Source organism: Porites lutea, chromosome 4, assembly GCF_958299795.1.
Source record: "Porites lutea chromosome 4, jaPorLute2.1, whole genome shotgun sequence".
Classification (NCBI taxonomy): Eukaryota; Metazoa; Cnidaria; class Anthozoa; order Scleractinia; family Poritidae; genus Porites; species Porites lutea.
Window position 1 is genome coordinate 30,501,508 of NC_133204.1, and position 11,316 is coordinate 30,512,823.

General features: G+C 41.5%; 1 protein-coding gene across 1 annotated transcript in view; it reads right to left on the minus strand.

The window, feature by feature from the left end:
• Positions 1-2,205, minus strand: part of LOC140935378 (uncharacterized) — a 13,766-nt gene extending 11,561 nt beyond the window's left edge. The window contains exon 1 of the mRNA XM_073384927.1: positions 1,990-2,205. Within this exon, the coding sequence (XP_073241028.1) occupies positions 1,990-2,128 (139 nt within the window). The 5' untranslated portion in view covers positions 2,129-2,205. The remainder of the gene's footprint in view (positions 1-1,989) is intronic.
• Positions 2,206-11,316: the final 9,111 nt, after the last annotated feature.

The window sequence follows — 11,316 nt, forward strand, 5'->3', positions numbered from 1 at the left end:
AGGTTTTATTTGGAAAGAATTTGCACGGCCGCCCGGACTTTTAGAAAGAAAAAACAACAACAAAGTCGTGTCTTTTTCGCCGTTATTTGAGAGAAAGAGCGAGAGCAAGTGATTAAAAGCAAAAGAGATGAATTTTGTAGGAAGAAAACATGAAAATTCAAAGCGGCTGTGAGACAATGAGAAATGCTACCGGCCAGCAAGGTGAAAATAAGCGGCAGTGAAAAATAAAAGCGAACATGAACACAGGAGACAAAATATTGAGTAAGCACATACGACAATTCCTCCATAAAAATAATGTGTAACGAAGAAGTTTGACGTTTTAGTCCTACAGCGTTGTAGTTGTGAAAAACAACGGCAAAGAAAGACAAAAAGCATGCTGCACGTGCAAATTTGTTTTTTGCTAATTAGAAAAAAAAGTGTGCTGCACGTGCAATTTGTTTTTTTGCTAATTAAATCTATTGATCTTGATGCCATTTTCATTGCCCTCCCCGATTAGCATTGCACCATTTAATTTTTTCTGTTTATAAACGGAGCTTCGCTTTTAGCCCTGGCTAAATCTATATATTAAATTACAACGTAACGTACGTAAGAAAACATTGCCTAAATAGAGTATGCGTTTTACTTAAAGCTGTTTCATGTTAGATTTGTGACAAATAACATAAGCCTCCATTAGTAAACTATATGGACTATATGCCTACAACACGTCAATGGGAAATCAGAAGTCAATGGTTCGGACGCCAGTACACTCTGTTTTTTCCCGACATTTTAAGGGCTCAAAACATGGTTCGAGTTATCAAGGGTAAAATTATATAGAAATGATCTTAGGGGAAACAAAAATTACTTCGGGTTAGCGGGAGATTCGAGTTATCGAGGGCTCGAGTTACCGAGGGTAAATTACAGTGAATGTATGACGGAAATCCAGGGGTAATCGATTTTAGTTCGAGTTAGCGAGGGTTCGAGTTACCGGGAGTCAACTGTACATTAGACCGAAAAATCATCAAAGCATGCAATTTCCAATTTATAATTTAAAGTTACCTGAACAGCTGATTCATTTCTACAAGAGGGTACCACAAGGAACAATTCACATGTATAACCACTATATTGCACTAAACACCAAACTTGATTAATTTTTTGTTAACTAAAACTTGCAATTGATAAAGGTCTGCCGAAATTAGCGTCAATGCTGCGCAAGAAAATTTATTACGAAACAAGTTACCTTACATGTGTTTGAGCTTCGTTTTCTTCCGCCAAGCCTTTTTATCTTTCACTTTCGATATTGCGGGGTCAAAATCACGAACTCTTGTCAAACGTATTCAAATCAGCAAATGCATGCGAACACCGAAAATAAATCATCCGATGAAGGAAATCTCGATACTTTTCCAATACTAAATTCATTTTCTTTTCGAAACTGCATAAGTTGAGTCTTTAACTGCGATCCATCCTCTTTACTTCGCAGTTCCGAAATATGAAATTTATGTACATGTATTCTTACTGAAATTTACAAAATACACATATAAACGAAGCAGCCGAGATCGTTAAACTGTACTGCAAGTTATAATTTACACCGTAGTTTCCCCGTTTCCTGTTGTAATAAAGCTTAAAATGGGTCCGAAATTAATTTTTCCGGCGTCAAATGTTTTTTACTTCCTCCTTTGTTTTTTCCTTAAATAGATAGTTATATGCGCCGTAGATGGGAGAATTTCAGAAAATTCTATAGACTTTCTACGAAATCCCTTTCCTTAACCTCCTAAAAGTATTCTATCTTTCATGTAAGAATCAACGAAGCGATCAGGAAAACAAGAGCCTTTGCAGCAGAGGCGTTGGGGTTTCTTAGGCATAATTGAAACATTTCGTGTGCAGTCTGTTCGTCAATCACGAGCACGTTACGTTTTTTCACAGGCTAAATACTGTACAGTCAAATAGTTTGCTGGAAATTTAGAAAGCTTTTTCCTCAGCTCCATAGAACATAAAAGCTCAAATCAAACTCACCGATGTTCTTCTTCTCCCTGAAAAAGTTCCACGATGTCCACTGCAACTGAAAACTGGGAGCGAAAGCGGAAGACTTTAAATCATCACGAGCATCAGGTAGGCAGTCCGGGAGATTCTCCGAAACGTGGGGGCGTTGCATTGGTGACGTCACGACAGAGTCGGGATTAAAAACAAGATCATAACGAACAAAAGTAGAGAGGAAAGGCTCATTTTCAATGCATTTATGGGTAAAGAGTTACCTTCTCTTTTTTCCTTCAATTCTATGTGGCAGGTATGTGTAAGATTTAGGCTTCATTCTCGATCTATAAGATAAAAAACTTCAACCTCCCACACAGACGCTATTATATTAGGGCGTCGTCACGCGTGACGAAAACAGCCGACGACTGCGTAGGAGGCTAGGCAGGCCCTGGACTCAAGTGAATGGCCATGTGACAATAGCAAACCTTATAGCCTCCCACGCAGACGCTCTTGTATTACGGCGTCGTCACGCGTGACGAAAACAGCCCAAAAAACGTCTGCGTGGGAGGCGAAGCAAACCCTGGAATCAAGTGAATGGCCATGCTGTTGGAACCGAAAGTACAAATTTAGAACGTGTTCGTACAAACTTTATCCCTAGCTTTAATTATGTAACGTGGCCGCACGTAAAAAAAAATACGGGAACCTCGTTACGTATCGTTTCCAGTTGTGTGACGCATGCTTGCAATGCGTTGATGGCGGTTTATCAGCAAATTGCATGTAGACATTGCCCTCTTTGTGGAACTTCGTTTATTGGACCTTGGGGCGGAGCCTCCCCGTATGAAACTGAGTTGAGTCTTCCCCGGGCGTACCAGATGTTACATTAATTCAATATGGCGTCAGTCGAGGACAGAAAAGCAGCCCACAACCAACTAGTCTCCCTCACAGCCCTTTTTTTGGATGTCACACAACGCTCCCCCAAGGGAGACTAACAACCAGCCGGATCCCCTCCCTTTACAACAACTCTTCTTCTTTCTACTTTATCTCCCTTTAAAGGGGCAATGTCACGCCATTTGCTATCTTTTAAAAAAGCTACAGCTTTCCTTCGCATAGATTGAATTCCAAAAATAATGGCCCAGGTTTGTTATTCAAGACTATATATATATAGACACTGAAACTGTTTCCTGTGGTCTGTTGATACGCTATGGGTGACGACAAGGATTGAAAAGGACACAAGCCGATTACCAATTATTAGTTATAGTATTAGTAATCGGCTGCTAACATGGATTAGGTTTTGCCTGCAAAAACGATTGTGTGCCTGTTGTGTGTTAGTGCTCCATGCCATAAAATGAAATTCTTCGGTTATCATAACTCCACAGGAGCATTTTTTGTATGGGTAAAAAAAAAAAACACTGACTAGTGACTTAAGTACAAATTTGACCTTAAGAGCAATATCCTCGTCAGGAGCGCATACCGCATGGAAGTTGTTCGCTTCCAGTTATGGGCTCCTGCCTCGTGACATAGCCTCTTAGAGAAACCAACAATTCCTCGGCTCCTGCAAAAAAACAACCAGAGAAACCAAACTCCAACCTCTCTCCTCCGTAGAGGCCTCTTTGTGTTGTAGGGAGACTGGGGAGAAAGAAAAAGAGAGCGCTGGGGACCGATGGGAAGGGGGAAGAGAGAAGAAAGGCTTCCGCCTTTTCCCTCTTCCCATCATCCGCCGCGCACTTTCTATTTTTACGTGCATTGCTATTTTTATTGGGATACCCAGCGGAAGCCTCTGCGGAGGAGAGCTAGAGAGCCTCAACCACTCCTTCTATGCAAAACCTGCAGTCTGTCCACGTTTAAAAAATCAAGCTGTGAGAGGCGAGACATACATAATAGCAGTGATCCTATATTCTTCCAACCTACTTCACACAGTCTTAGTCGGACACGGGGAGGAGTGCAATGGGTATTAGTAGTACGAATCATTAACAAATTCATCGTTGATCTCTGTCTTAAACGACTGAGAAAATCCCAACCTATTTCAAACCGTAGCAGCCACTTTAAACCAGAACTTGATTTCTTGTTAGAGAACAGGCAGATTATAAAGCAAATATGCGGTATAAATATTTGCAAGCCCTGAGTGGGACCGTAAGGAACGGATTGCCCCAAGGCCAGTAGATTTTGGCAATCATACGTTGTTATTATCGAAGGAAAATTTGACCTTCAATATGCATGTGGTTTGAATTAAATCAGATGTTCAATATAGAAGGTACCGCCCGCAATAAGTTAATTTGCATTTTTATCTCAGTCTATATATTTCTTTGTGGCGTTTATCACTCTTGATCGTTTTCCGGAGAGGGGGCGGTACTCCACCAACATTTGGGTATAGGAGAGCCGCTGACATTTTGAAACCCTGACCCTGTTAGGCAAAAAAATTCAAAAATACACACTGGACACGGGAATGCACGCCGTTTTGTTTTTAAGCCAATTATTGGCAATTACAAAAATTCACGTTCAAGTCATTGCTCTTGTATTACATGGGATACAAACAAATTTCACCCTATTTATAATTAGGACAGGCGCACACGAAATTGTATACCCTTTTTAGGATAGACTCGCGCGAAGTTATATTCCCTGTTTGGGATAGAGAGGTGAAAAACCATATCCTGTCCAACTGCTCATCCCCGTATAGGCCATGTAAGGGAGTACCCCCCCGCCCCCCCTTCCGAGATCGTTTTTGGTGCTGATCTCGTGCAGTGTGTGATTAAAGGTGCTAAAGATAACACCTCAGAGGGATGTTTAAAATGGCCTCGCCTCGCAGATAGCTTCAAATAGCAGATACCATCCGTCCAGTTGTATTCTTACTATTTTTGCTATGTTTTTAGGTAGTAACTTGGCTATTATTTCGCAAATTATGAAATCTTCCGCCATTTTTTCCAGCTCTACCAAAAACAACACAAACTCGTCCCACGGGCGTCTCGATTACCTTGTACTATTGACGCCATTTTACAGGATATCCCAAACACCGTTCAAATTTTGTCAAAGGTTAGCTTGTTATAAATAATAAAACATGAGTTTTAGCCAACACGAAACGGATTTTTATTTTGATTAGGTTAGTACTTGTTTTGAAAATGGTTGTAGTCTGAGATCGAGCCTTGCTGCGCAAGCGCTTATACAGGTAGTGGGGGCCAGACCCACATTCAACGTAAAACAAAACACAAAGGAAAAAAGGTACCTATTTTTTTTATTTTAATAACTAAGCACAAGGGTGTAAAACATGATGACAAAGCTCGTTTTGTAACTGGCTATTGAGCTATGAAAAATCTTTCAACTCTAGGTGTTCTCGGAACATTACGTTTCTCCCATGCATGTTCAAAGAGAAGAGAGTTTTGTCAAAAGCTACCAATGGTTTCGAAGCTTCCTCGCCTCTTTGTGATCGATGTGTCCGCTGTCCAGAGTCATTACTGGCTCATATGGTATCAATGTTTTAGTGAACAAGCATTTGAACCGTCGACATAACGACAAGAATATATTTACAATGAACTCTGTGGTTAACCTCATCATTTCATCGCTCACTATTAAAAAACGGCTTTCGTATTCCAGTGTAACAATTTCTACTGCGCTATGAATAATGCCCTAATTCCAAAATCAGTTGTTCGCTGTAAGAAGAGAGCCCATCCCTCCAAATTGCTGGCTTTTACTGTATCATACTGTAAAAGGAACCTTGGGGGAAAGAAGTCCTACAACGACTTGAGACTATTTGGCTTCTAGTTCACTTTGATTTATTAGCTTCAGTCTTGAGCACAATTTTACAAAAAAACTTCTGGGTGAATCTCTCTGACAGAGGCTCGCTGCTGCTCATTTATCCTGACTGGATTTTGAAAGCTGTCAATCTTACTCATTTTATATTTAGTCTTACGTCAGTAAAAATCCGATTGGTCAAAGCAAGAATTAACATATTTTCCTTCGAGGTTGTTGAGTAGTTAGAAAAACCACTTTTACTCCAAAATTCACTTAGGCGAGGTCTGGGACCGAGAAACGATGTTCTCACAACTTGCACAGCGGTCACCCTTGTGGTGCTCAGCAGATAATCGCAGTATTTTGGTAAGTACGTAGTGTAACCATCTATAGGATGGATACACCAAGTAATTACCCGTATTTTTCCCACGGCAAATATTTAAATAGAAGCGAGAAGCAAACCGGCAGAGGGAATAATTAAAAATATAAAAAATTTATCATGCATCTTTGTTTTTCTTGCATATCGTATTTGTCTTTTGGTACTCAAATTACGGGGGGGAAATTAAACCGCAACCGTGTTGCATCTTAACCAACAACAACACGCTCGATCGATTTGTAGGTTACATAGTTTTTGCCGGGCGAGGACATCATAAGATTATAGAAGTTATGATGCTGATAAAAATTTCTGGAGAAAGTGTCAAATTTATCGGAAGTTAGTATATTCAAGAGAGCCTTATAAATATGACCTTACAGCTGTACACATCGTACCTGAATAAACATTCACACTTCATAACATTTCAATTCGTTTCTTACGATCAGTCAACACCTTGAATTCAAACGGTCCTAATAAACAAATCACAACCACTACTGAAAGCTCTGTACCTTGAAGCGACCTTAATTTTCCTAAGGTTTGCAGCAAAACACTGCTCGATAGCTCAACCTTTCGGCGGTTCTTAGCAGCTATACGCTGCTATATGTTGCATATTCCAGACTCTTCAGAGGGACATTGTTTAAAAGAAAAAGAAAACCACACACTATGTCTGACAAACGACATACCAAAATATAATAGTGAGAAACAGTCCCGCCTTGGACTGCCACGTTTTTGTTCCTTCCGAAAACCGTTGATCTATGGTTTTGACGTAATGCGCATGATCAGTACACAAATCCGCTGGCAAGACCATTACTGATCGCTTTGCAAGTTGTGAGAACATCGTTTGGATTTCCTTTAAGGGAATGTATAGGAGGTAGCTCCCCCCCCCCCCCCCCCCCGTTTGTTGGGAATCGTCTTGTTGGAATACCATGACAATACTGATAAGTCCGCCTTTTTCCATATATTAACTCAAAAGTCATTTTACGAACCAGTTAGTTAAGACTATTTTACAAGAGCTTTCAAAAAAAGACGTGTATTTAACACCTCTTCCTCAAACAATCACGAAGACTATGTTTCTTGACTAAGCAAAACGGTCCGATTGAGAAACTCCGATGGACAGCGTTTCATTCTCCAAAAACAGACTAAAATCAATTAAATACCCAATTCAACCAATTTAATCATGACAAAAGAAAGAACTTTAAATCAAATTGTACTTCAGGACGTGCGTAACCGAAACTTGACGTCCAAAAAGAGCATCTCAATCAACCAAACTAGGTAATAACTACCAATAAACTTTCTACAAGTGGCATAACAAAATTATCTATCGAACACAAATATCGCAAATGTAAAAATATCGATAACCACAATATTTGATGATTAAGTAAATAAAACCTCGTTGTCAACGACAACTGTTAATGGGTTTCAAAGTTCATAGAAATCTTGTTTCAACCTCCGGCTCAAATGGGGCAAAATTTATTGTTGTAAAAGAGCGGCGATTTCACTGGCCAACTGAACTGTAGAGTTTACTGCTAACACGATCCTTACTGCAAGTGCCAATCCCCCTGATCCAAAAAGTGCGACGGTCATCGCGCCCAGTGTCACAGAAGCCTTAGCCCATTCCCACTTGGTCATTGTGCTGCACAAACTCTCGATGATCATTATGAAAAATCCCTCGACGCTCATGTTCCAAAGCAGCTTGAGGATAGCTACACCTTTTGTCATGTTAGAGGCTCCAGGTTGTCCCCAAACGTTGAGAAACTCTCGCACCGCCTTTTGGAATGCTGAAGACATGCGCATTGCTCTTTCGGTTTTTGTAACCGTGTTTGCTATGGTTTTAGAGAAGTCAGCTTTAATTCCACATACATCCAAGACAAGTCTCACCAATTGGACGACAATACTAGCGTACTTAAGCCACGACATGATCCAACTGATATCGCTGCTCTCGTTTCTAAGTAAGCAAAATATAAGTTGAGCGGGTCATGAATCGTCCCTAAAGTGAACACATGGTTTTTGAAATCTGCAGCTGCCATAGCTCTCTTATTTGGCATGCTTGATCGACTGGTTTGTTGCAAGAAAAACTTCATATTTTTTTCATAAATCGCCAAATAACGTCGAAACCCATTGGCGAATTTAGGGGAGGGGCCGAGGGGGCCGCGCCCCCCTTTTTTTCTTGTATTTTCAAAACGTTTTTGTACGACCCCAACCCTTCTAACCGTCCTTTGAGTGTTGTTATAATTATACAATCAGGTTTCAATTTTATTCAATTTCAGAGCTTTCCTTATTTAAAATAAATGTTGTGTTAACAATTATAATATATTATCAAATATTCAAACAAACGTAACCCAAAAATTAAAATTCGCGCTAATTGTTAACGCCAAGTGTAATAGGCGTTTCTTTCGGTTTGAAACGACGAGGAACACTGGACACGAATATTGTCACGCGGTGTCCCTTGCTGTACTATTTATACCTTATTAATATTCAATAGACTTCGCGCATAGTATATAAGCATGTGTTAATTATTCACAGTTGTGCTTGTTTTCTTGGATATTTGGTAAATCAGTTATTATATATTTTTGAACACTTGTTCATTTTGGTTGAGGACCGGCTAGTTAAAATCTTAAGCTTTTGTGTCTTTTGAAAAGAGGAAGCTAGTTTGAGCGACGGTTTTGGGAGCATTGCCCAGTGTGCCTCGTGGTGCCGCGATATTTTCTACCGAGGACTCTTTGCCTATCAAATGGTGGTTATAAGAAAGAAGAGACGAGATAAATTTTTGGTCGAGGGCTAAAAGAGTGGCGTTGCTGTGCCACGCGGTGGCATTAGGAAACAAAACAAACAAACAAACAAAAAAAACATCGGTCGCGGTCCAAGAGCGGTGTCGCTCTGTGCCTCTGTCGCTCTGTGCCCCTTCTCGCTCTTTACTTGCGCCATTTCCTCGTTCTTTGCTCCTAAACCGCACGGAAACGCTTGCTACGCGGGCTATGGCGGACCGAGAGAGCAGTGTCGCTCTGTGCCACGGGGGTGGCGTTGAAAAAAAAAAAAAGGATCAGTCGAGGAACGAGAGAGCGGTGTCGCTCTGTGCCACGGGGTGGCGTTAAAAAAAAAGGAGAGAGATCGGTCGCGGACCGAGAGAGCAGTATCGCGCAGTGCCACGGGATGGCGTTAAAAAAGAAAGGATCGGTCGAGGACCGAGAGAGCGGTGTCGCTCTGTGCCACAAGGTGGCATTAAAAAAAAGAGAGAGATCGGTCGCGGACCGAGAGAGCAGTATCGCTCAGTGCCACGGGGTGGCGTTAAAAAAGAAAAAAGGGAAAAAAAATGATCGGTCGTGGACCGAGAAAGAGGTGTATCGCTATCCCTCGATTCGGTATAAATAATGCATTACAAGGTGGAAAAGAACGCAACTCGAAAGGGGTTTGGGAGGGAGCTGAGTGTAGAAGTCTTTGCTGTTTCAATTAATAAAACGAGGACCGTTCTTGGGACGGACGCGCACAGCTCGGTGCTCCATACCGTTGGACAGCGGAAAGTCATGGCTGAACTGTGCTTCAAAGCGGGCCATATTTAGCATACTTGCCAAACGGAACGGGCGGAGGAGGCCTGGTTACCGTGATTGCCATATATACTTGATCGTTTCGTTGGGTTTATCGACAAATTTAAGCATATAGGCACTATTTTGAAATACCTTTTTTTTCTGGTGTCGCTGTGGTCTCGAGGTTGGAGAAGTGACCCCACAAGCGTTTTGCCTATAGGCATGCCCTTGAGCCCGATTACTCGGGCTATGCTGGTCATTTTCTCCGAGCTCGGGTTTGCAGTCTCTAACGAGACATCTTTGTCATCTTTTGATCGTTTTCTTCTCGGTAACTCTCGGTGAAGAATCGCCGATATTTGTGCCTTTAACGTTACTGAGAGTAAGCAGATACAGACATGTTTAATATCTCTGGATGTAAACCCGAGTTTGGGGAAAATGGCCACTGAGTGAAAGGATAATATCTTTAGGGGCTTATATCGGCCCATATTATCAGGCCCGTTTACTTATACCTGGGCATAAGGAATAGGGGCGTAGAAGCACTGAGTGGGGTCTTCGATAGTCACCTTTTAAGTAACGGTGTTCACAGCCTGTCACTGGTGCATGACTGACGATTCATTGAGTTGGGAGCAATCCGGGCGTATTTGGGATGTATGCGTTAAAAGTTTTTCGCCCTTTTGTCTTCTTGGGACGCTAGAGCCAAAGAGGACAAGTTTTCAGGTTTATGTGTTGGCACGTTTCACCAGGTTTTTTATATTTGTGAGTTATGGTAACACTTACTACCGCTTGTGGAAGTTTTTTCGATTAGCTGTATTTTGATTCTTACAAAAGTAACAAGGGTGACTGATTTGGATGTCACTTTGTATCCGTACCATCACTCTTCGGTGGTAACTCAGTATTGAGTGGTAGGCTTGGTGTCTGGTTGTGATCGCTCCCGTTTCGTTCAGAATAACTTCTTCATTAATGTTCACAAAACTACTGGACTAGAAGTTCCTACAAGCATTGTTCTTTCTCTTTAATGATTGCTAAATTCGGGGTTGTTTTCCCTTCGACAAGTTTTGTCGCTCTTAACCTGGGTGGATTGTTCTCGAATACAGTTCATTATTCTGTGAGGGCAGCTTTGTACATGGTTTAAAAGGTCTCGTTAATCTACGCTCTTTTGTGAGTACTTTCGCACGAATGGTTTCTCTGCTTTCCAGACCAAATATTTAGAAATGGTCTGGGTTGTGTCAAGGCGCGGATATTGAATTCCTAGATTAGGAGTGGTAGTGACATTAGCGTATGTCCTGGAAAGCCACGAAGTGCGGCCCTTAGATCTCTGGGGCAAGGTGACTCGTTAGGAGCCTGTGAAAACATATTTGCCCGTTACGCAGCTGTCTCCTTTTAGTGGTTGCGTCGTCCTTCGATTCCAAACCTTGTCTGGTGAAATTTTCCTGCTACGTTGAGCACATATAGACGAGTGTATACACGTATAATTTTAGATGTTGGATTCTTCATCTACCTCTCTGTCTGCTTTGGCAACCACATTACACCATCCGTGCTTTTGGCCTTTTCCTTTATTGGGCTTAGTTTGTTTCATTTTAGCGTCGAAGAGAGAGCGAGTCCGTTACAACACCTGCGGGGGCGTTTGTGGAGTGTGTTATTCGAAGATTACAGGTGGCATGTGTTATCAGCTGATGCTTGGTTTACCCTGGATTGCATGACCTCTACGCGTTTCGCAATGAATGAACCACGGGATAGACACATCCCTTCTTTACC